This window comes from Trichechus manatus, unplaced genomic scaffold, assembly GCF_000243295.1.
Source record: "Trichechus manatus latirostris isolate Lorelei unplaced genomic scaffold, TriManLat1.0 scaffold00042, whole genome shotgun sequence".
Lineage (NCBI taxonomy): Eukaryota > Metazoa > Chordata > Mammalia > Sirenia > Trichechidae > Trichechus > Trichechus manatus.
In genome coordinates, this window is record NW_004443978.1 from 1,098,618 (window position 1) to 1,124,606 (window position 25,989).

A 25,989-nucleotide genomic window follows, 5' to 3' on the forward strand; every position below is an offset into this window, starting at 1 on the left:
AAAAAAAAGGTTGAGAAGTTAGAGGGTTGACATGTTGTGGGGTTGTTAACCAATGTCATAAAACAATATGTGTACTACTGTTTCATGAGAAACTATTAGTTCTGTAAGCCTTCACCTGAAGTACAATAAAAAAAAAAAGTTAAAAAAAAAGTAAGTATACCTAGAGATTTAAAGGTAATTAAATAATTAATTAAATTTATACATAACTGTGTTAAAGAAAGATTAGACAACTTAGAGAATATTCTTATGGAATCAACAGTAACTTTAGCCCTTTACAACTGTATTATAACTTTATTTAACAACTTAGTAAAAGCCAAAATTGATGGTTCTTAACATGGTATGTGGGGATCAAATTAAAGAATACAAAGTGCCTTTAAAAAAAAAAGAAAATGGCTCACGCGATTGTAGAAGCTGGAACATCCCAAATCCATAGGTCAGACTGGAGGCTTCTCCTGATTCACATAGCTGCAAGGGCTGGCGAACCCAAGACTGGCAAGTCAGATAGCAGGGCTCTTGCTCACAGGCTGTGAAAACCAATGAATCCCAAGATTGGTAGGCAAGACTGCATTTAAGCTGCTAGCTCAAGTCCGGAGAACCAGAGGTCAGATGAACAGGAGCCAGCTGCAGGATCCAGAGCAAGTAAAAGCCCATGAACTGTGCCAGAGAAATGCAGGCCACACTCCCAAGGAAACTCCCTTTCAACTGACTGGCAACTCACAGCAGATCCCATCATGGAGGTGATCACATTATATCAAATCTTTTCATGGAAGTGATCACATCATCATATGACTGCCAAACTACATCATAACTGCCATAACTGAGAATCATGGCCCAGCCAATGTAACGATCACATATGGCTATACCACATTTTGTTTATCCATTCATCTGTTGATGGAAACTTGGGTTGTTTCCAAGTTGTTGTGTTTTAAGAGTTATTTCTATATTTTGGATACTTCAGATGTATTTATATTTATATATATATATATATATGTATTTACCATGTGTATGTGTATTTTCTCCCATTCTGTGTGTTGTCTTTTTACTGTCTTGATAGTGTCCTTTTTACACAAAACTTTCTCATTTTGATGATGCTCAATTTATCTATTTTTGTTGTTACTTGTGCTTTTGGTGTCATATTTAAGAAATCATTGCCAAATCCCAGGTCATAAATACTTGCCCCCATGTTTTCTTCTAAGAGTTTCATAGTTTTAGCACTTACATTTAGGTCTTTGATCCATTTTGAGTTAATTATTGTATATAGTGCAAAGTAGGGGTTCAACTGCAGTCTTTTGCATGCAGATATCTGGTCGTCTGTCACCATTTGTTAAAGAGATACTTCTTTTCCCATTGAATGGTCTTGGTAGCTTTGTAAAAAATCAGTTGAACATAGATGTATAGGTTTATTTCTGGACTTTCAAGTCTATTACATTCATCTGTATGTCTTTCCTTATGTCACTACCCTTCTGTCTGTATTACTATACTTTGTAGTAAGTTGTTAAATTGGGAAGTTTGAGTCCTCTCACTTTGGTTTTTTGTCCCCCAAGATTGTTTTGGTTATTCGGTTACACATGAATTTCGGGATAGACTTTTCCATTTATGCACAAAAGGCTATTTGTTATTTTCATCAAGATTGCATTAAATATATAGATCTATTAGAGGAATTGACATTGTAACAATATCAAGTCTTCCAATCCACGAGTCCAGGATGTCTTTCCATTTATTGAGGACTTCTTTTATTTCTTTCAGCAGTGTTTTGTTGTTTTCAGTGTACAAGTCTTGCACCTCCTTGGTTAAATTTGTTCTTAAAAATTTTATTCTTTTTGATGCTTGTGTTAGTTTTCTAGGGCTGCCATAACAAACATACCACACACCAGGTAGCTTATAACAGCAGAATTTTATTCTCTCACAGTTTTGGAGGCTAGAAGTCTGAAATCATCGTGTTCACAGGGAATGCCCCCTCTAAAGCCTCTAGGGAAGGATTCTTCTTTGTGCCTTCCAGCATCTGGTAGCCCCAGGTGTTCATTGGCTTGTAGACAGATCACTCTAATCTCTGCTCTGTCTTCACATGCTGTCTTCTGTGTTTCTTTGTATCTCTTTATCCAACCCAGTACAGTGCTCCCTCTAGTCTCCCAAAATTCATGTCCATCCCACATACAAAATATATATACCCCATCCCAACATTCTGAAAAGTCTTAAGCCATTCCAGCATCAACTCTAAGTCCAAAATCTCATGTAAGTATCATCTAAATCAGGTATGGGTGGGACTCTGGTGTGATTCATTTTCGGGCAAAATTCCTCTCCATCTGTGGACCTGTGAAACTAGAAAACAAATTATCTGCTTCCAAAAAACAATGATGAGACAGGTATAGAATAGACATTTCCATTTCAAAAGGGAGAAAACAGAAAGAATAAAGGAGTTATTAGTCCAAATTTAGTTTGTAACCTAGCAGGGAAAATTCCGTTAGTTTTCAAAGCCTGAGTATAATTATCTGTGACTCTATGCTCTGTCCTCTGCGCCCAGCCTCTTGGTCCTTCACAGCAGGCCCACCATGTCAGCCCTTGTTGGTGGTGGCCCCATCCTCTGGAACCCAGGAGATTGTGCCCTACTCACAGAGCCCCTGGTGTCAGCATAATGCCTCTGACCCCTGAGCCCCCTAAGAGCCATTCTTTCCTTTTCTGAAGGATGCTTTCCTCATTTTGTCCCTTCTCTGTCCCTTTCAGTACAAGCTGGCAGTGTTTCTGCTGAGATAGTTGATTGGATCCTTGAGTTACACACCTAATCTCTTCATCAAAAGATTGTCCCTCCACACTCCTGGCTCTAAGTCCAGAGCATGCTATCTAGATAGGCTGAGAATTATCCCAATCAAGTTCTGGTTCCTTTTTGCTTAGGAGTTCCTTCCTCAATACTATAAGCCCAGCAAGAAGAAACCAGGCTGCACCTTCCACACTTTGCTTGGAAGATTCCTCAGCTAAATATCCAAGTTCATCACTTGCAAGTTCTACTTTCCACCCAATGTTAGAACATAATTCAGCCAAGTTCTCTGCCACTTTATAACAAGGCTTGCCTTTCTCCAGTGCCCAATAACATGTTCATCATTTCCTTCTAAGGCTTCACTGGAAGTATCTTTAACATCCATAATTCTACCAACCGTTTCTTCAAGGAAATTTAGGCTTTTTCTATCAAGCACCACACCATTCTTCCAGCCTCTACCCATTACCCAATTCCAAAGTCACTTATATATTTTTAGGTATTTGTTAACAGCAGCCGTCCACTTCCTGGTACCAAAATCTGTGTTTGTTTTCTTGGGCTGCCAAACCAAACTACAACAAACTAGATGTCTTAAAACAACAAATTTGTTCTTTCACAGTTCTGGAGGCTAGAATTATGAAATCAAGGTGTCAGCAAGGCCATGCTCCCTCCAAAGGCTTAGCTAGGGGAGAATCCTTCTCTGCCTCTTACAGGTTCTGGTAGCCCCAGGTGTAGCATAACTCTAGTCTCTGCCTCCATCTTCACATGGACTTTTCCACTCTGGGTCTCTCTGGGTCTGTTCTCTTCATATAAGGATATTAGTCATATTGGATTAAGGTCCACTATACTCCAGTATGACCTCCTCTTAACTGATTACATCTGCAATGACCTTTTTCCAAGTAAGGTCATATTCTGAGGCACTGGGAAAGATGTGGATTTCAGGGGGACACAATCCAACCCAGTACAATTCTATTGTAATGGAATTATTTTCTTAATTTCCTTTTTGGATTATTCATTGCTAGAATATAGAAATACTGTTGATTTTTGCATGATGATCTTGTATCCAACAACTTCCCTGAATTTGTTTTATTAACTCTCATAGTTTTTATGTGGCTTCTTTAGGATTTTCTACATATAAGATCATGTCATCTGTGAGTAGAGATAGGTTTACTTCTTCCTTTCAATTTTGATGCCTAATTGCTCTGGCTAGAACTTCCAGTACAATACTGCATAGCATTGGTGAGAGCAGGCATCCTTGTCTTGTTCCTGATCTTAGGGGGAAAGCATTCAGTTTTCCATCTTTGAGTATGATGTTAGATGTAGGTTTTTTTCATAAATGTCCTTTATCATGCTAATGAATCTCCCTCCTAACCCTAGTTTTTTGAGCCCGTACTGCAGAGACACTGTGGTGATTAAAGGTCCAAGGGGTACTGGTGGGGCACTGCCAGTCAGCATGATGACTGGCTATTTCTTTTTTTTTATTGTACTTTAGGTAAAGGTTTACAAAACAAATAGTTTCTCATTACACAGTCAGTACACATATTGTTTTATGACATTGGTTAACAACTCCATGACATGTCAACACTCTCCCTTTTCGACCTTGGAGGACCTTTTTTTTTTTTTCTTTTTTGGTGAAAATATACATAGCCAAAGATACACCATTTCGAAAATTTCTACATGTACAATTCAGTGACATTTATTACATTCTTCCAGTTGTGCTGCTATTCTCACTATCCTTTTCCAAATTATTCCATCACCATTGTCTTCAACTCACTGTCCCCTAGGTTTCCCATCACACCTTTTGAGTTGCTGTTGTCAATTTGATCTCACATAATTCTTTTTTTTTTTTTTTGTACTTTAGATGAAGGTTTACAGAACCAAATAGTTTCTCATTAAACAGTTAGTACACATATTGCCCTATGACAATGGTTAACAACCCCACGACATGTCAACACTGTCCTTTCTCAACCTTGGGTTCCTCTATCACCAGCTTTCCTGTCCCCTTGACTGGCTATTTCTTTGGGTCTCTTCCACAGGGGCTGACTGTACAATAACCCACTGATCCTTGATCCCCTTCTGCTCTGGGCTGCCCACACAGGGGCTCAGTGTGGAGGTGATTCCTTTGCCTGTGGTCTTGTGGCCCAGTTTTTGTCTGTCTGATTCCATTCTCTAGGCCTCACTCCTGGGTTAGCCTTCGAAGCTCAGATCTCCCTGCCATAGCCCTGGGCCTGTTTGGGCCATGGAAGGGCAGGAGGGTTGAAGGTGAGGGTGAGGGATGAGCAGCTCTTGGTACACTGGGGTAGGTTCTTGGTCCTCTAGGGCGGTGTTAGTTCACTGGGATGGGTCTGGGTCCATGCAGAGCCCCCAGGATGACTTCTGGCTGCTGTACCCTCACTGTCTTTGCCTCAGCTGTGCTTGGCCACCACAGTGACCAGGGTGGCATGGCAGCCCTCCACTGGGGAAGCTCCAGGGCAGCTGGGATGGAATGGCAGGATTCCAGTTTGGAGTTGTCTTTATGCTGCTGAGCCCTGGAGAGACTAGAGCTACCAAATAATGATCTCCAGTTGCTTCCAGTGCCCCTGTGGAGCTGGGACTGGCCTAGTGCTTTCATCATGCAGAACAGTTGCAACGTGGCTGACCTGCATATTGTTGTTGATTCTCTTAGTCAGGATTGGACTTTATCATACTTTCGGGCCTGGAGTGTGCAGCTTCAATACGGCCATATGGGTCACATGGGAGGGAAACTAACCATAGTGCTTGTGTTGTCTCTGCAGCCAAGTGCAAGGTGGTCATCACTGTCAACCAGGGGCTCCGGGGTGGCCGTGTGACGGAGCTGAAGAAGATTGTGGATGAGGCCGTGAGGCTCTGCCCCACTGTAAGGCGTGTCCTGGTGGCCCACAGGACTGACAGCAAGGTCACCATGGGGGAGTTGGATGTCTCGCTGGAGCAGGTAGGTTCACCTTGCATGGCATAGCCTGAGGAGGGAGCCTGGGTTTCCTGGGTCTGAGGCTTGCCAGTTGTGGTACTCAATCTGGATCCGCGGAGGTGCCCATGTCCCTCTGTACTCATAGTGGGTGACATCCTGGGTCGGAAGGTAGAACTTAAATGCCACAGACACATTGGAACATGTACAGATGTAACGCACCATTCAGACTGGACATGTCCTTCTATATTGTGTCTTCTCCGCCTTTGGAATTGGGCTTGGGCAGGCCAGAGAGGATGAGCTCCAGATTTGGTCCGCTGTGTCCTGCAGTGCTGAGGGAAAGTGTCTCCAGGAGTGGCAGAATGCCCTGGACAGGCTGCTGTGTCTTCTTCCGCACAGGAAATGGCCAAGGAGGACCCGGAGTGCGCCCCAGAGAGCATGGGCAGTGAGGACGTGCTTTTCCTGTTGTACACCTCGGGGAGCACCGGCCCGCCCAAGGGAATCGTGCACACCCAGGCGGGCTACCTACTGTATGCAGCCCTGACTCACAAGGTGCATGGCCTCTGCAAGGGCGGGCAGCCTCCTCTGAGGACAGGTGATGGAGGCGGGGTCGCTCCCCCCACAGGCTCTGGGGTGTGTAGTGGGGTGCTGGACTTAGGGCTGAGCCCCTGCTGCTGTAGAGTCCCGGCACGCAGGTGTGGGTGCTGGAGATTTCTCACAGTGCTCCTGAGCAGGCCCTGAAGCAGTGAGGCCAGGGTAGGGGCAGGGAGCCAGTTTCTTCCTCTCTGGGAGAGGATGTTAAGGGCTACGGCTTCTCAGGGAAGAGAGCTTGAGTCTGAAGGGGCACCTGTGATATGAGTGGATTTGGGTGAATGTGAGGTGGGGCCAGGGCTTGGGCGGCTGCTGGTTTTGTCTTTTGGGGAAAGGCTGGCCCAGCTGCCTGCTCATCCGTCAAGAACCACAGGTAGAGAACATCTCCATCCCTGAGACAGACCTGGCAGGATTAGAAATCCTTTTCAGTTCCTGCATGCTGTGGGGCTTCAGGATGTGGGCGTCACAACTCACCAGTGCGCACTGCCTTTTTCATGAGTAAAAAACGCGTTCTTCCTAGATGGAATCCTCCCTTCCCCCTTGAGAGAGAGCTCTGCAGGACCCTGGCTGCCACACGGCCACTGCCGCCATCTGGAAACGTTTCCTGGAGAATCTGAACCTGTCTGTGGCAGCGTGAGGCTGCAGGACACGCGTGCAAAGATTTAAAAATATATATTTTTATTGTAAAACAGGACACAGATGCAGAAACCTGCCCAAAAAGAATGATGACTTAAAGCATATTACAAGGCAAATGCCACTCTGACCAAGAATCCACACAGAAACCCCTTCCATATGCCCTGCCCAACCCCCACCCACACAGAGACATCCCTGATTTTTACCACCATCACTTCCTGTGCTTTTCTTTCTGTAGTGTGTCACCCAAACACACATCTCTACACATTGTAGCTTACTCTTGCCCATTTAAAAAGTTCAATATATCTTTTAAGTCTTGGTCCTGTGAGGCTCTGTGGGCTGGGTGTTGCCCATTGGCCCTCTGTCATCTGTGTCCCTGCGAGTTGGCAGCTGGGTCCAGAGACCGGGTCAGACTCAGGTTGGGCTCCTTGGCAAGATCGCAGTGACGCATGTGTCTCAGCTCTGTGGTCTTAGAAACTGATGAGGCCAACCATTTCTTGGTGTTTTTGGATTTCACTTTTTGCAGTTCTTGAAAGGATTTGAAAAATTGTGGTATCATTGAATGCAGAAAGGTGCCAACATCTTAAATGTACAACTAGATAGACTTTTACCTATGGATGCAAAGTGTGACCCCCACCTGCATCAATACTTGGGGGTTTCCCAGCTCCCTGAAGGCTCTTGTATGCCCCCTTCCATGTCCCCCCCTGCTGCCGTCAGCCTATCAAGGATGACCCTGATCCCAAATTGTCAGCACAGATCATTTTGTCTGGGTTTGAACTTCATGTACATGGTTGCCAGTGGGCCGCTGAGGGGCAGTTCCCCAACCCTGGGTGGGTGGCCCCCTGAGAGGCCACAGTTACAAGATGCTGTATGTGCATGCTCTTTCCTGGCAGTGTGGGATAGTGGGGGCGTACTCCTGACGGCCCCTCCCTCTGTCTACAGCTTGTGTTTGACTACAAGCCAGGAGACATCTTTAGCTGTGTGGCCGACATTGGCTGGATCACAGGGCATAGCTATATAGTGTACGGACCGCTCTGCAACGGAGCCACCAGCGTCCTTTTTGAGAGCACTCCAGTTTATCCGGATGCCGGTGAGGACTGGGGGCCCTGTTTGGGACCCCATGCTGGGGCAGGGAGGGAGCTCGAGGATTGTGGTGGAGTTGTGAAAAGGTGGAGAGCTGCACTCTGGACGGGGTGTGGTGTGGCCCCGTTGAGCAGATGCCAGTGAACCTGGAGCTGCTGGGCATGGGCTCATTGGGCTGCCCCCCATCTCTGTGATATCAGATGAGTGGAAGGAGGGAGTCTGGTGGGCTCTGGAAGACAACTCTAGGCCACTATTCCAGCATTCCCACCCCTCTGACTTACGCTGCCCTCTCACCTCTGTGGCCACTTGACCATCCAGCCCTTCCTCAAAGCCCGGCTGGCTGTCAGCCTCTCGGGTCTCCCCGATAGAAGGAGACCTCCATACCTGCCCTGTGCCTTCAGGGCTGTGCTGGGACTGCACCTACCTCAGGCTGAGAGATGGCCTGGCATCCTCTCTGTAACTCAAGGCTGATGGAGGAGCTTTGAGAGCACAGCCCTGGCTTCCTTATCTTGGCATCTTCCCCCTACAGCTCAGTGTCCCCCGATATTCATTTTAATTGAGTCGAATTGTAGTGGCTCTGCTGGAGGCTCTTACCAAGCACGCATAGCTCTGTAATTTGTGTGCACGGAACTCCCTACCATCTCCTCTAGCTCCTCTTGCCATCAGTTGGAAGGGGAGCGCAAGGAAGAACATGTCAGGACACAGTTCAGAGGCTGAGAGCCTGTCTTTATGGCAATCTCAGGCTGACCACCATAACCACGTGAGGCTCTGTTCCCTTCTGTGGAGCAGGGCTTGTATGAAGCCTAGTGCATGCTGAGAACTCCCAGGAGCACCACTCACCACATAGAGACTATTTAAATGCGATTGAACAAGAGTTCTGTGTCAGCCACAGGGTGATTATAACATTCCCAGTTGTGTCCCTTGGACCCAAGTCCTCACTGTGTCACGTGGAATACAGACGTGCAGATGGAAACAGTGCCGAACCGTGCTCCCTAAACGTTTCCCCCTGTTGCGCGTGACCTAAGTCTCATTCTGCACTTGTGCACTGTTCTTACTGTAGACATCTCCAGGCAGGGTTGCTAGATCAAAGGTTGTCTCTGTCTTTAATTTGGGCAGACTTTGCCAAGTTAGGGTGGGGTGCTTGAAGGGCTGGATGAGCTGTGTGGGTGCAGAGCACCTTCATCTTCCAGTAAATAACTCTGCATGCTTTCTGTGAACGCGTGAGATGTGTGCACGGATCCAGCATGTGGGACTCGCTGGCTTATCTCTAACGGACATGGGGCAGTTATGCTCAGAGGGCTGCACTGACTGTGAACTGGGCCTTTCTGCAGGCCGGTACTGGGAGATGGTGCAGCGGCTACAGATCAACCAGTTCTACTGTGCCCCGACAGCCGTGCGGCTGTTGCTGAAGTACGGAGACGCCTGGGTGAAGAAATATGACCGCTCATCGCTGCGGACCCTGGGCTCAGGTGAGCCTGCCCCGTGGCAGGGGACAGTGGGTGGACCGGAGTCTGGCAGAGGCAGAACACACTTCCAAATGCTCTTCCTCATGAAGGGCTACGTGGCTGTGCAGGTGGGGGACACATCCCCGCCCCCAGCCCACCCACCTCCTGCCCGTAACCCTGTCCCCGGAGCCGACACCATTCTGTGTCTGAGTTCTGTAGCTTAATCTTTATTACAAATACTTACCAACTCAGTAAATTAAGGCCTGCATCATTTCTTCAGCGACTATGGGATTTAATTGTATAACTATGATTGTACACTTTAATTCACTAAACGTTTCCCCAGTGTTGCTTGTGACCTAAGTCTCATTCTGTACTTGTACACTGTTCTTACTGTAGACATCTCCAGGCAGAGAGTTGCTAGATCAAAAGTTAGCTCTTTAATTTGGGCAGACCGCCAAATCCTGTACAAGGCATCCTGGGAAGGTGCTGTGGGAGTAATTCACACAGTGTCCAGGAGTGAAACGTACGCATGGGTGTGTAAGGATTGTCAGCGCTGTGGGTATGAGGTCTGCTGAGTGTGTGTCCTGTATGCAAAGGGGGTGAAACCTCACTTGCAGGGTTGTGAGGATAAGATGAAAGAACATATGTAGAGTTCTGAAACATGGCGGCCATCCTTAAGAATTGCTCTCAAATTCCCTTTCTCCTCTTTCCCCTTTTTGCATAACAATAAAAAACCTTCTCTGTTTTCCAAAGAACTTTCTAGATTAAGTAACGGGAGGGATTTGAATACTATTAGTAATAACCAGACCCATTGCTGTCAAGTCGATTCTGACTCATAGCAACCCTAAAGGACAGAGTAGAACTGTCCATAGGATTTCCAAGGCTGTAAATCTTTACAGAAGCAGACTGCTACATCTTTCTTCCACCTATTAATAATAGCCAATATTTATTAAATACCTCAATCCTCATGTCAACCCTGTGAGCTAAGCACTGATGTCGTCCCCATTACAGAGAAGGAAACGGAGGCACAGAGAGGTCGCAAAGCTTGCCCAAGGTCACTCAACAAGCAAGCCAGAAAGCCTGTGCTGAGCGCCGTGCCTGGCTCCAGAGCCTCTTTGACACCCACCCCCAGTAACCCTCACAGGTGTCTAGGGCCCCAGGTCACCCTCTGCCCCCTCCCCAGCCTGGAGAGCCTCACTCCCCTCCACCTCTCAGGATAACAGCCCTCCCTCCAGGCCTTCTCTGCGTGTTCCCCTTGTCTGGTGTATTTTCTGTGACCCTGTACTCCAGTCAGGGCATCTGTACTTGTGCTGTTGGCTTTGCTGGGTGTGTGTGCACACAGAGCATGGCGCAGCACAGCCGTCCTCCTGTGCTCTCACTATAAAGCTGTCAGGGCAGGCAGGAGCTGGGAGTGTGGTCATGAGCCCTTGGCTGGTCTGGCTTTGTCTCCTGACTGGCACGGAGCTCCCAACTCCCCGCACGAAAGAAGCTGAGTGGACAGTGAGTGATGTGCAATCAGCGAGAGTCAGGGCCACCCTCAGCTGTGCCACCCAGGACACGGCAGTGCACGGGCAGGGATGCAGACTGACCACCCAGGAGTGCGAGGCCCGGTGCCGCCCTGAGGGCACCGGATGCCGGGAGAGGACTCCTTCTCAGAGAGCAGGCCCTCCATGTGCGGGCACACGTGTGTCTGAGTGGCCAAGTTTGGGGTCAGCAGGAACGGGGACACGTGGCATCGTCTCAGTAAGAGCCGGGCCCCTTCTGGGTGGGTTGTGAGTCTGAGACCCCTTCGCAGCCTTCCGGGGCTGTAGAGGGCAAAAGGTTTGTTCTTGCCTGGTGGCCCAGTGTGAAGGGACAGGGCCTGCCACCCAGCTCTGTGCTCTGTTCAAGCAGTGCCTGGAGACCTAAAGGAAACGCACGTGTGGCTAGCGCAATGGTTGCCTGCATGGATCCTTGGCCTCTAGGTGGGCCCCAGGCTCTGATTGCTGGTTCGCGCTTCATAGGGGCCACTGAATGGGGCCGAGTGGGGAGAGGGACAAAGGGCACCCACATGACTGGTTGCTAAGGAGACTCCTGGGATCTGTGGCAAAACGGCAGCTCTGTAGTGTACTTCAGGACAGGATGCGCTACAGCAACTGCATGAGAGTGAGGTCCCCCCACCCTGAGACCCGGCACAGCCCTGCTGGCCTCCCCGTGAGAGCTGAGGCTGACAACCTTCTCTCTTGGACCGGGAACGTCTCTGAACCAGGGAGCCCCAAACAGAGGCTTAGTTGGTCTCTGAGCACATCACTAGGGTCCCTGAATGGTGCTAATGGTTTGCTCTTGGCTGCTAACTGAAAGGTTGGTGGCTCAAACCCACTCAAAGTTATTGTGGAAGAAAGGCCTGGTGATCTGCTTCTGTAAAGATTACAGCCAAGAAAACCCTATAGAGCAGTTCTATTCTGTCATGTGGGGTCACTGTGAGTCGGAAGTGACTCGACAGCAACAGGCTTTTCTGGGCACATCCTTGCCATGTCACCAGCTGCAGCGAGAACCCTATAGGTCCTCATGAGATCAGGTGTGAATCAGCCATCTACTATCATCAGTATACTGTGTTGGTGAGCAGCCGCGGACACCCAAGTCCCTCAGGCCCAGCACCACCATCAGTCCGTGTGCTTCATGTCTTGGGGGGTGTCAGTGATAAGCTGGGACATCTCCTATTCCAATAGGCCAGCTCAGACCAGCTCTGGGTCAGCTGGAAGTAACCCTCAGGTACAGCAGGCTTTGGGTATGTTGACTTTCTTTAATCTTCCCTAGGGAGAATCCAGCTAGTTGAAGACTTTTACCCCTAGATTTAATTTGTATAAAAACATTGTTTTTTTCACTTTCAATCTTGTAACACATGAATATGTTTTTGTTGTGAAAAGGAAAAATGGGGAACACTGCAATAAAAGCTAAAGTCCCAGAGAGGCCCCTGTGTGTCTGTGAGCCCTCAGCCTTTTCTGCACAGGTGCAGTCACATGCAAAGACGCAGCTCTGTGGGGAGGCTTCTCCTTGACAGGAATGCTGTCACACTGTACCATGTCCTGTGCTGTTTACCATCGCTCAGCAATGTGGGGGGATTTCTGTGGTCTGCCTTTGTCTGCAGAGGCGCCCACATTCTGGGGGACTGCTGAGGCTTACTCACCCTGTCTGCAGGGTTGGACATGTGGCGCTGGCATTTCCCAGAGAAGCAACCAGTGCGACAGTGGACATCTTCTTGTCACCTTGTGGGAACCCCAGAGGCCCCTGCCAGCACAGGCATCAGAGAGTTGCTAGGTTATGGGTAGCCCTGAGCACCAAGCAACTTGCGTGAAAACGTTTTCGTTGCATGAGCAGCAATATGTCTAAACTGGCAAGCTGCGGCCTACATCAGCCCTGTGTGGGCCTTTCCCCAGGGTAGACACAGAAGGTCGGCTGATGGAGTCATAGGGGATAGGCACGTCTTTTTCCTTCCTATTGAGGTATAAAATTCAGTGAAGTGCACACATCTTGAGTGTTCATCTTGAGGAGTATCTGCCCATATACCTACATGTCCCTACCGCCCATACCAAGCCCAGAAAGCTCCAGGGTGCCCCTCCCACTCAGAAACCCAGTCTACCCTCTCCCGGACCTCTGCCGCTTGCTCCTGAGCCCCATGCACATGGGCTGACCCGTGTGCACCTCCATGCTGCACTCTGCTCAGCCCCATGCTCTGGATTCATCATGCCCTGCTGTGGCAGTGCTTTGCCCATTTCCACTGCCATGTGGTACTTTGTTGCCTGCGTGCACCACTCTTCATGTCTCCATTTTACTCTTGAAGACAGACTTTGGTTTCTGGCTGTTATGAGGAGAGCTGCTCTGGACATTGCCGTGCTGCCTTTTGGGGGACATAAGCACTCATTTCTGCATTACCCAAGAGTGATATTTTTGGGTAATGGGGTTTTATGTTTGGTAATATGTTCATCACAGTTTTCAGTATGAGTTACACCTAAACATGAAGAAAACAAATATCCTCAAAACTGGACCCATAAACAACACGATAAATGGCAAAGAAATTGAAGTTGTCAAGGATTTCATTCTACTTGGATCAACAATCCACACCCATGGAAGCAGCAGTCAGTAAGTGAAACGACCTAGTGCATTGGGCAAATCTGCTACAAATTGCTTTTTTGTTAAAAAGCAAAGATGTCACTTTGATGACTAAGGTGCATCTGATCCAAGCCATGGTCTTTTCAGTTGCATCATATGCATGTGAAAGCTGGACAATGAAAAACAAAGACAGAAGAAGAATTGATGCATTTGAATTGTGGTATTGTCAAAGAATATTGAATATACCATAGACCGCCAGAAGAAGGAACAAATTAGTCTTGAAGAAATATAGTCAGAATGCTCCTTAGAAGTGTGGATGGCAAGACTTGGTCTTGCTTGCTTTGGACACGTCATTGGAAAAGAGCATTTGCTTGAAAAGGACATAATGTTTGGTAGAGTAGAGAGCCAGTGAAAAAGGGAAACCCTCAGTGAGATGGATTGACACAATAGTCCCAACAATGGGCTCAGACATACCAATGATCATGAGGATGGTGTAGGTCTGGTAACGTTTCCTTCTGTTATACATAAGGTCACCATTAGTCAGAGCTGACTCGGTGGCAACTAACAAGCCACAATATATTTAGGAGATTTTGCCAAACAGTGGTCCAAAAAAGTTGTATCAGGTGTATCCATTTTTAAATGTTAAGATAAATGTCCAGATTGCTCCCCAAAATTGCTGCACCAAATTACATCCCCTAGTCTATGGACATTCTTGCCACCTTCTTGATCTTTGACTCTCTAATGGTGAGTGTGGAAACCCTGGTGGTGTAGTGGTTAAGTGCTATGGCTGCTAAACAAAAGGTTGGCAGTTCGAACCCACCAGGCGCTCCTTGGAAACTCTATGGGGCAGTTCTACTCTGCTCTATAGGGTTGCTATGAGTCAGAATCGACTCGATGGCAACAGGGTTGGTTGATTTTTAATGGTGAGTGTCCCAGTGAAATCTGCACTCCTTGCATAACATAGCATGGCATATCCTCTTGCCTTTTCAATCTCCTTTTACATCCTTCAGAAAAGTTACATAGTTTGTTCCCCTCAACAGTCTGTCTGTTTGGTTTCAGCTTACTCTGAGGTCTACTGATGCCTTTTTCCTGTAACTGTGTGATTTCAGTGGGAGAGCCAATCAACCATGAGGCCTGGGAGTGGCTGCACAATGTGGTGGGGGACGGCAGATGCACGCTGGTTGACACCTGGTGGCAGACAGGTGAGAGCATCCCCGAGGATGTGGTGGGGTCACTGGGCATAGGCTGTGCCGGCTTGGGGGTGCAGGGTGAGGGTGAGGTGAGCTTAGTGCTCATGGAAGGTGAATGCAGTCCAGTCCCCCAGGCCTCAACCCTATAGCCGTGTGGGTACTCAGCATGAGGAAGCTCTGCGGTCGGGGCGTGGTGAGATGTGAGGTGTGTAGTGATCTCCCTGAGCCCAGTTTGCGTGTTCATAAATTGGAGGTGCTCCCTCACAGGCTTCTGGGAAGGGTTAGATGAGGTAGTATACCTAAAGTGTGTTGCTCAGGGCCCTGCATGGAGTCAGGCTCAGTTTAATGCTCCCTCTTACCTGTAGGCACCATGTCCTGAACACAACGATGTCTGAGGGTAAGGAGCAATACTGCCTAAGGGACCGTGAGTCCACATTTAAATTGTAGTAGGAAAGGGAATTTTCTCTGTAGCATTTTTATTTGGTTTGTCCCCTCTCCTCTTGGGTATCTGACTTACTAGGATGTTTGGGGCACATCATTGTATACAATGATCTAATGAATGTAGCAGTTGGCAGGCTTGTTCTTGGAGCAGCAGGAAGTGAGATGTCTGGATGGCTAAGCTCCTATCACACTCAGAAGGGCGCCCCCAGAGGCTCCCTGCTCTGCTTCTAGAGACAGGTCCACATGGGCAGAGCCTAGGAATGGTGTGAAGACTGCCCTTGTGCTCCCCTCCTGACTGGTCTGTGTGGAGGGCACAGACCGGAGCCTTCTCCTTCTGTCTTTCCTGTGAGTGGGTGGGCTGCACGCTCTGCATTTAAGCCAGGGCTTGGCTGGAGCAGGATGTGAGGAGCCATGGAGGGGGATGAGGGGGTAGCATCTTACAGCTGTTGGGCACCGGGAGCCCTGAACATGGATGCCGTCTGCCCTAGGCCTAGTCTCACATCTGCAGCTCAGGAGTCAGGAGCCAGGTCTGGGGCTGCTGTAGACCTAGGTTCTCAGGCCGCAAGAGCCTCTGCTTTCTTGCCCCTCCCTAAAACACACTCTTGGAGGGGAACGGCTGTGCAGTTGGCTGTGCCCCTTTGTTGTGTAGTCTGGACAAGGTGATGATGCCCCAGGCCCACTGGCTCTCTTCCTCTTCTGCAGAGACAGGTGGCATCTGCATCGCACCACGGCCCTCAGAGGAGGGAGCGGAGATCATCCCCAGCATGGCCATGAGACCCTTCTTTGGCATTGTCCCAGTTATTCTGGACGAGAAGGTGTGTATGCGCTCGCAGGGTAGCCTCCCTCCCTATCCAGGGATACTGTACCCCCACAGCCCCTGCATGTCTAGGCATGCTGCGCTTATACCACATGGGCCCAGATCTGGTACGCGGAGGCTGGGGGTCCTGCATCAGCACCTATCCCTCGCTAAGAAAACTCCCAGAGGGCGGGCATGAGCTCCTTTGGACCCAGTTCTTATTTGTTGGACTTAAAGAAAACTCCCAGAGGGCGGGCATGAATTCCTTTGGACCCAGTTCTCATTTGTTGGACTTGGGCCAGGGCAGGACTGTGCTGACCTGCCTATCCCTCACACCTGGACCTGCCTATCTGCAGGGGAGCATCTTGGAGGGCGACGACGTCTCCGGAGCGCTGTGCTTCTCACAGGCCTGGCCGGGCATGGCCAGGACCATCTATGGGAACCATCCCAGATTCATGGATGCCTACTTCACGGCCTACCCTGGTGAGCAGGCCAGGTGGGGCCTACAGGCCTCACTACAGACTGCTGGGCCACACTCTCAGAGATGGTTCTAGATTAGTACTGTGAGTGCAGTGTAGCTCTGCAGCTCAGGATGAGCATTACAGAGGCACCTGTGTGGACCCCCTCACCCCCGCCCCCACCCTGTCCCCCTGTCTCTCCTTATCGCTCATGGGGAATGACCCCACTCACGAAGGCACTCCTGCGAGCTCTCAAGAGAAACAGTGAGAAACCACCCTGGAAGCTGTTATTGCAGCAGGGAGTTCCTTCCGGGACATTTTTTTAATTTTTTCCTGGTTTGTTTTTGTGTCACTGGGTTGAAAGTTCATTTGAACACTATCTCCTGTGTCTTGGTGCCATCAGTAGTTTTCGGTCTCAAGCTTGTAAATGAGGCTCATTCTTTTTTTTTGGAAGCTTCTTGATTTGCGCTTCTTATGTATCTTCTGTTCCCTAGACATTTGCAGCCTTGACGCTGTCAGTGTTCTGCTGTCTTTGAGCCCTTTCACTAGAATACAGCCACACAGCACCATGTAGGGAAGTGTCTCCAGTAGGACTGGGTGGGGTAGAAGTGGGGGCCCAGCAGACCGGAATGGGGCTGAGTGGCCCAGACACAGCCCTGGTGGTCACTCATGGGAGAATGGGAGCCAGGGGCTTTGGCACTGAGTCCCCCTCTCTTGGGTGCAGGCTACTACTTCTCTGGGGATGGTGCATACCGCACCAAGGGTGGCTACTACCAGATCACAGGGCGGATGGACGATGTCATCAATATTAGTGGGCACCGGATTGGGACAGCGGAGATTGAGGACGCAATGGTGAGCAAGACGGGCCGCCTCTGACCCATGGTGCCCCTGTTTACCTCGGATTGGGCAAGATGGGGCAGGAATTGGCACCTTGAGTGGCAACTTCACTTGTGGTGCCTGGGGCCACCGTATGTCCCCTTTTGTTCTCTGTCATGCATAGGCTGAGCACCCTGCAGTGCCGGAAACCGCTGTCATTGGCTACCCCCACGATATCAAGGGTGAAGGTGAGTGCCCAAACAGGGCTCCTCCTGCCCCTTCTGATGGAGAGGAGATACAGTGGGCAGAGATGGGGGAACTGTTGTCAAGCTGGCTCTCATGAGCACAGATTTTGGGTGACGGTGCTGAACAGCATGTGTGTGGGATTAGGGCCAATTCTGACATCCCAAGGAGCCATGACTGATTCGGAACTCAGAGAGTGTCCTCACTCAGCCTTTCTGGCAGCCACAGGCCACTGTCAGATTTTCCGTAACAAAGTGTACCCTGCCGTGCTCACATCGCCTCTTCCCAAGGGCTCGGCCCAGGGCCTGGTGGCGGCTGTGCAGGTCCAGGTGTGCCCTTGACCTGTTCTGTGGCTAGAGGCGCTCTTTCTGGAGGAATCTGACCCCTAGTCCCCACAGCACAAGGACATGCTGGTGGATGCAGAGCGAGGGATTGGGACTGTCTTCTCTACCGAGGACACACTGTGGGGTAAACTCTACCTGTTTCACAGTGCTCGGGGCTGGGGAAGGGCAGGAGCACTTGCTGTTAAAATGCCAAGTCCTCTCGGACCTCACTGGCCTGATGTGGACTGGACACATGCTGACCCTGCACTAGGACAGTGCCACTGCATCAGGGCAGTGCCAGCAGATGGCCTCTGCTGCCTACCGGCAGGGACACCCCGTGTTGCAGTGTATCCCCAGTGTCGTCTACCCCCAACCCATTGTGTGGACTATTCTGTACATACTCAGATGCTTTCTTTACACTTTTCTCCAAATGCTTAAAAAAACCATTTTCCTTTCCATGAGAGGAATGTGCCCCTGAGGCCTGCTGTCCCTGTGCTGTGAAGGGAGACACGGTCATGTAGTCCCTCAGGGGCCCTGTGCACTGCTCAGAGTGCAGGCAAACCCCTGTGTCTGGGCTTGAGGGGACCAGTGCATCCTCAGGATTGGGGGCCTGTCTGCACCTGAGCCTCCTGGCTAAGGCCAGTGCACACAGGCAGGGCCTGGGTGGTGGGAGAGCCAACCCCTCCCGCTGCCTTGCTGAAAGGAGCCACAACCCAGGCCTTTTCCTTCCTGTTCTGGGAGCTCATCAGTCCTGGAGGAACCCTAGAAAACAAGTGCAAGACCAAGGGCAGCTCATTGAGCCATGAATTTCAGACCCAGCCTGAGGGAACATGGGAATCACTCTGTTTCTTGGGCACTCTGGTGGGGCTCCCTTCTGCGGCTACACTGGAGCAGGGGTCTCGTCAGTGGTGCTGCCCTCACAGGACTTCCTTGAAGCTGGTCCGGTGTGGAGCTCTGGCCCTAGTTGGGGGGCTTGGTGGCCTCTTTGCAGTCACACGGTCTCTCTCACACCCTGAGCAGGTAGGAAGTTTGTATGTCACGGCTCTGGTGACGGACGTTTCTTGACTTCTAACAATGTGGGCAACACTCATCTATAGCACAAGAGTAATCCATAGCAGTTCTTGGCAGGTGCTACAATGACCTGCCAGTGCTGTGTGGTTCTCTGTCCTGCTCCCTCTGTTCTGTGCTTGACCTGACCAAGTCAAGCCCACGGGTCTTGTGGAGCCTCCGGCGTCTCTGGCTGGACCCTTGTTGTTGGGACAAATGGCTCTTCACATGGAGAAGAGTGGACTCTGACCCCTGCATCACACCCCACATAAAGATTAATTCCAGGTGGAGATACTGAATCCTTTGTGGTACATGGTAGGATATGGAAAACCAGACCCAGCGCTTATGTTAATCTGCATAGGCAGCATAGCACGACAGAACTCTCCACCATGATGGAACTGCTCTGCCACAAGCCACACGGGGCTGGAGAGCACGTGGAATGGGGCTGCTGTGCTGGCCAGCATGTGCCCATAAGGCCAATGTCGGCCTGCTGTGCCCCATGCACCACCTCACAGATATCTCCTATCAGCCTATATTATGGGCATCCCCCAGGGAGGGAGCTGTTCAGGGAGGTTAAGTATCTGTCCAGGGCCGCACACAGCCAGTCAGTAACAGCCATGCTGTGAAGTTCTCCATCCTACACAGGACCACCACAGGGACCTTCTGTGGAGCTGTTAGACTCACTTCCACTTTGAATGGAAAAAGGCAACTTTAGAGTTGCAACTAAAGAAAACAGCTGCTACAGTGTCATCATCATGTGATTTGAAAGTCCTTTTGGTTGATGGTGATTTGTATACAGCACTCTGCCTTGGGGATGGCTTGTAGTCTAGCACACCCAAACTGTTGCGTCCCTTCCAGCTGCATTTGCCTTCATCGTGTTGAAAGTTGATGCAGATGACTCAGACATGGTGGTGGAGGAGCTCAGGTCAGCAGTGGCCACCAAGATTGCCAAGTACGCTGTGCCTGATCAGATTTTGGTGAGTGGTTCTTTAGCCTCTTCTCCCCTTCCTGCAGTTAACAAGTAACATGATCTCACATGTGCATAGTGCTACCAAAAGTGACATTAGCTGTTTGGTTTTTCCTGGGTGGTAGGTGAGGATGGCGCATCACTGCAATGTGTGTGCATGTGTCTGTGTGTGTCTGTTTGTGACGCAGAGAGAGAGGAACATAGCACCCAAACTTTACCCAGCTCCCCTCTGTAGGAATCAGTTCTAGTCAGGGTTAGATGCTCTCTTGCTTTGGCATCTACAGGCTGGTTACAGGAACAGGACTGGGTGGTGAGAAAATTAGGGATTTTAAATAGGGAAACATGTAGGCAGTACATGTAGCCTCCATGTGGTCTCTAATCAATTTCTCTCCCCACAGTTCCTGGTGCCAGCAAGGGAGGTATAGCCAGACCCTGTCTGAGGAAGTCTGTGTTTGAGTCCCTTGCTGGGAAGAAACTTGTTCAGCCCCTTTAGCCTTTTTGTCCCCTCCTTTATCAATATTCCCCCTCTAGTGATGCCTTGGTTTGTGGATGGTCCTCTGAGGTAGGAAGCCCAACTTCACTTCAGATGGTGGACGGGAGCCTCTGGTCTTCACCGTTTTCACTTGCTACTTGACATTTTAAATGTTCAAACTAATGGCCTGTTGACTAGTTTCAGGGATACCTGAACTCCCCTTCCCACTGCTGTCGGGTCGATTCCAACTCATGGTGACCATACAGGACAGAGTAGAACTGCCCCATAGGGTTTCCAAGGAGCAGCTGGTGGGTTTGAACCACTGACCTTTTGGTTAGCAGCCGTAGCTTATATGAACCAATTTATTTATAAACACAGTGTCACTATCAAAGATCTCAAACACAGCTCTTCATGTATTGTCATTTATATAGAATGTGTCATGGTTGCTTGAAAATATTAAAGATTAAATGTTCAAACACTAACTGAGCCAAAGTTTTCCTCTTAAGTAGCTCTCACCTCTTACATAAGACAAAGCCAACTGAGTCCCAGGCCAGGGGTGCAGATGAGGTGCCATGCCCTGTGGTTGGCTGTGCTGCTGTGGGAAGCTCTCCTGTGGCACAGGCGACTGGAAGAAACAGAAGCATCAGCAGTGAGGTGTAAACCCCAGATAAAGAGGGCCTTAGAGACACCTGACTTGATCATAGACATCTTGAGAATTGTTTATCCTGCCCTTGGGTTGCTTTCAGCGTTCGTGCAGATTGTAGGAGGAAAAAGCTGGAGGAGGCCATTAGCCCCTACCATTCCCTGTGCAGGGATATACTCATCAACCAACCAGTATCAAGGGATAATCTTCCCACCCCAAACACTAATGCTGTATCCATTCCTTGCCAGGTGGTGAAACGTCTCCCCAAAACCCGATCTGGAAAAGTCATGAGGCGGCTCCTGAAGAAGATAGTCACTGGTGAAACTCAAGACCTGGGAGACACCACCACACTGGAGGACCCCAGTGTCATCACAGAGATACTGAGAGCCTACCAGCAGTACAAAGACAAGCGACCTAGCTCTTAGTCAGGAGGACATGCCTCAACCTGTGAGTCTCTGACAAAAACCAAGTGCCTAAGTCCCCAATTTTCTTTCTTAGAATGTAGCTCTGAAGTTGGCTTTTTCCTAGACGTCCCAGAGACAGCCCTGTCCCAACACATAATCCCCACTGTTACTAATGTGAAATCAGTCTGTGTTTAAATCCTTTTCTTCTGCTGGCAAACCCAGAAGTGTAACCCATAGGAGGTACAGTCAGACGTGGGTAGGATTCATTTCACTTGTCTTGAATTTGGCTTCCTTGAGTGGAAGTCATTTCCATCCCCACTTTCATGTCCTCTTGAGACTACACAAAAAGTTGAAAACGGTAAAACATGCCTGCCCAGATGACTTAGAACTAAAAGCAATACTATTTTCCCAGATGTTTCTAGGTACAAAAAACAGATTTTATTTTTGTACGTTTGTATTTTGGGAAAATAAAGTACATGCTCTTTGTAACACTTAGGGTTAGGAAGATCTCCCTTTGTGCCTTCACTGGTGGGTAATTAATTGTACTGAGAATCAGAGGGAGCACTTTTAATTACTGTTTAGCAAACTTGGAAATCTTACTTGAAAATCTAAACTCAGCCGTCTTGAGAGGGTCAGATCTTCAGCACTCTGTCCTTGTGTATTGTTTTACTGTGCCTGGTGTGTTATAATGAAACTACTCCGAAAAGCTGTGGAATGGACGTGTGCACCCAGTAGCTCACCCAGTCACATGTTCTTTCTCCAAGCTGTGATCTGGAAAGCTTTTTTTCCTTGGATGCCTCTTGGTAGGAGGCCGACACTGCTCCCATACATGGGCTTGTCAGCAAGAACTCAGGCGACTTGTTACAGCACTGATTTTGTGGGGTTTGGGCCCTGGGAAAACACTGCCTATTTCTCATTATGGGGCTGGGTAATAGTAGCAACTGATGCCCTATGCTGATACTTGGAGCACTGAATCAAGGGTTTTTTTGTTTTGCTTTTTAAATGAACGTGTCTTAAGTCTTCTGAACATTAGCAAGATGATGTAAATCAGTAAGTCACAGTATGCTTATTCTCTAGCTAAGTGTGCATGGTGGAGTGTGTGGAGTGGGGTGAGGTTGTCTCATCTGTGCTTATCATGATGCAATTGATGAAATTGCTGACACAAAGCCAGATGGGGGTGCAAGGGCCACACAGACTGATCTGCAGGGGAGTCCAATAAAGATTTATTTTGTTTCATTCTCTTCTGTTTGTTGTGATGTTTTTGATCAAATAATGCTATTCTTTTTTTGCTGAATATAACCCTAAGGACGAAACTGGAAGAGGCCTGTTAACTCTAAAGAGAAAACCTAAAAAAGTCCATCTTCTTACAGGGAAGAAATGTACAATAATACCCCCCATCTTAGACTGTGATTGGTAAACTTACCTATTTCTAGATTACTGTGCTGTCCAGTACACTAGACACATGTGACGACTTAGATTTACATTAAGTTAAATCAAATCAAATCAAATTAAAAACTAGTTCCTTGGTCACAGTAGTCACATTTAAATTGCATAAGACCACAAGTGATTGGTGTCCTGCCATGCTGGACAGCAGGGAGAAGAACACCCTCATCACTGCAGGACGTCCTGTTGGTCAGTGCTGGTCTAGAACACAGATGAGAATGAGGAAGCAGAAAAGACGTCAAGGCAGCCGAAGTCAGGGCCACGGATGACACATGCGGGAGGCACAGGCTTTCTAGCGGGAGAGATAACTCTCTGCGGATGTGGGCGGAGGGATTTTCTGTCTCCATCACCGAATTGAGAAGCAGGTCTTTGAGGAGAACATGAGGAGAATTTGTGCCATGAGGGATGGCATCTGAAGGCCTGAGTCAGCCCTGCAAGGCCAGGAGGAACACTGTCCACAAGCCAGAGTCAGGGGCAGCAGGTCCCAGGTGGCAGTGGTTTGTTCCTGTGCCGTGGAGCTGGGTGGGCATGGGGCAGGGGGGACAGCAGCTGAGGAGGTGGCTCCCAAATGCCATCTGAGGTAGACTGAATGTGCTGGAGAAGACCTGTTGTAGCTCCTGTGGGTTGTGTGGGGGTTCATGGTAGGACTACTCTCTTGCTGGACCGTACATCCTCACCAAGGTGGGGACAGCAAAGGGTCACACACAAAACTTAAACTAGCCAGGGCTCCTGTTTTTCCTGCTCAGCCTTCTTCTGGTAAAGATACCCTCATTGCTGTCTGGGGACCAGCCTGTCTCCTACTTCACTGGTGACCCCACCTCCAGCTGCATTATTCACATTACTCTGGCCTAAATGATAGGTCCAGGGCTGGGCATGTGACACTGTCAGAGACACTGAGAAACAGCAAAGAGACTCCTTTGGGAAAGGGATGGCTGCCCACCCTGCTGGACTGGAGCCAGAGAGAATGAGAAGACTAGATAGTAGCCTTCTCACCACACAAAGGAGAACCTGCCCGTGAATGGGGCAAGTCCAGGAGAGATGGGGCCCACGAGGCCCTCTAGTCAAACTGTCCCCACCCTGCCTGGACTGTACTCTTTGCTCCTGGTTTTCTGTCACTCATAACTGGAATGTCCTAATCAAGACCCCAGTCAGTGCAACTGAGGAGCAGAGAGAAGAGTAGGCTGCTCCATGACAGCAGAGAGAAATGTCTGATAGTGTGAGAGCAGGATCAGAGGTAGCCCATCTGAGCACATTAAGTGCACCAACAAGCCAGTGTGGTCAGTTACACTGGTAATGGCCATAAGCCACGAAGGTAAGTTTTATTCTGATTAGGAAAGAAGGAAGTACGCAGCACCTTTTAATCATGGCTAATGTTTGACTGCACGATATTTACCTAATGGTCAATTATGAGACAGTGTTGAGCACACGCTCTTCCCTGATTCATCCATAGCAGCACAGTGTATGGAGAAGAGGCCCTATGTATTTCCACGCCATCTACTCAGCCAGAGTGGCCGCTGTGGAGATCTGACTGTGCAACACGCAGTTAACAGAACCTCAAGAAGGGAGATCCCACAGGGCCAGGTGTGCGTGTGCTGTGTCATCTGCAGCACGGTCCCCAGCATACCTCTTGAGCACCTGCCCCAAGCCTTTGGGCCAGCTCTGTATCTCCCATATCCTCATCTTACCTTCACTCTTGCCTTTGGAGGGAGATACTGTTATCTGCACCCCACAGAAGAGGTGCAAAGGTGGCTGAGCTGGATTTGGACTTGATTTGTCTGAGCCTGCACTCATGACTCAGGCTCAATCCAAGTGTGTGATGACAGCCCTTTGCTTTATTTTCCTAAAGGCTCTTGCTGTTGTACTCTGAGTATAGGAATTAGTATGTTGGATAGGGGAATGAGGAAACTGGGACCATGAGGAAGCCCTCCTGGAGATGGTGACTTTTTTGGGGGGATGCCAATTTGAGTTTTAGTGATCTCTAATCTGAGTTATATAATTTTTTCCTTGATCATTGCTTGGGAATTTTGCTGCATAATAGGATTAAATGTGTAATTTCTGGGTCTGTGAATACCAGTTGGTTTTCATCTAGGGTATCAAATGACTTTGCAATTTCATATTATACAGACTGTATGAACAAAAAAGAAAGGCATTCTGGACTGTTCCCTAATAAACACTACTAACCGAATTCTGAAGGAAGCTGCCTCCCTCAAACTATCGATACGGAAAAGAAAAACTAGAGCATGTGAAAAACTGTTGGGCCATTTACTTTCCTACTTTGATACTTCCTTATAGTTACTCTACAGGGTGGTTGCTGATGCTCCACTGTTTACCATAGAAATAGCTAACAATGTTCCTGAGCTGCTGGGCAAGGATCCCTTTTTCCATCTTCCAGGATTCCTGTCCTATGTTCATTTGGCATTGATGCAATGCCCTTTTGATATTCCTTAAAGAAATTGCTGCAAGAGTAAAAGGGCTGGATGTCCAACCTGCCCTTACTCAACCTATGGCAGGTTCAGTCGGCAGAGGGCACTCGGCCTTTGGGAAGAGCAGTCCTGGCTTGCAGTAAAAAAGACCAAACCTAGCGACCGAGTAGAACAGAATAGAACTACCCCATAGGGTTTCCAAGGCTGGAAATCTTTACGGAAGCAGACTGCCATATCTTTCTCCTGCTGAGATACTGGTGGGTTTGAACCGCTGACCTTTCAGTTAGCAGCCGAACATTTTAACCACTGCACCACCAGAGCTCCTGGTTTACAATAGACTTCAGCAAATATCAGGGAGTCTGCTTTCCAGCTCAGTTTCTGGTATACATCAATGTCTTTGCTTCAGATAGAAACCATCTGCCAGACTTGACCTCAACATCATTCTTCATCCTCAGCACAAACGCCATCCTTAGCACAATATCATATATTTTCCTCAATTTAAAAAAATTTTTTTTTTCTTAATGGAAATAATTTAAACAATGCAGGAATAGATAAATGCAAAGGAAAAGTGCTTCATGATCCCAAATTTGCCTTGCCACTATCCCAGTGACCATAAACTATTTGGTATAATAAATATACATGCACAAAAATCTGGAAGGTTCTCTGCCACATTTTTTCCTGCTTCCTTTCTAAATAAGACTGAATCAACGTTGTACAGTTTCACAGTTTTGTTTGTTGTTGTTACATTCATTCTGAAATCTAAAAAACTCTAGAAACAGACCTTTTTTTCCCCTCAAAATTTTGTCTCAA

The 25,989-nt window shown here is 48.6% G+C and overlaps 1 protein-coding gene across 5 annotated transcripts in view; it reads left to right on the forward strand.

Annotated features, from left to right (window-relative positions):
* Nucleotides 1–25,989, forward strand: part of ACSS1 (acyl-CoA synthetase short chain family member 1) — a 137,996-nt gene that overhangs the window by 55,177 nt on the left and 56,830 nt on the right. For 4 of the 5 annotated variants that reach the window (XM_023731381.1, XM_023731379.1, XM_023731380.1 and 1 more), the window contains exons 4-14: nucleotides 5,524–5,699; nucleotides 6,072–6,224; nucleotides 7,839–7,986; nucleotides 9,311–9,448; nucleotides 14,623–14,715; nucleotides 15,847–15,959; nucleotides 16,297–16,423; nucleotides 17,123–17,250; nucleotides 17,399–17,462; nucleotides 19,686–19,804; nucleotides 21,158–21,356. In XM_023731381.1, the coding sequence (XP_023587149.1) occupies nucleotides 5,524–5,699; nucleotides 6,072–6,224; nucleotides 7,839–7,986; nucleotides 9,311–9,448; nucleotides 14,623–14,715; nucleotides 15,847–15,959; nucleotides 16,297–16,423; nucleotides 17,123–17,250; nucleotides 17,399–17,462; nucleotides 19,686–19,804; nucleotides 21,158–21,334 (1,436 nt within the window). In that variant the 3' untranslated portion in view covers nucleotides 21,335–21,356. Of the gene's footprint in view, nucleotides 1–5,523; nucleotides 5,700–6,071; nucleotides 6,225–7,838; nucleotides 7,987–9,310; nucleotides 9,449–14,622; nucleotides 14,716–15,846; nucleotides 15,960–16,296; nucleotides 16,424–17,122; nucleotides 17,251–17,398; nucleotides 17,463–19,685; nucleotides 19,805–21,157; nucleotides 23,157–25,989 lie in introns of those variants that run through there. The other variant, XM_004376410.2, reaches the window with a different exon arrangement.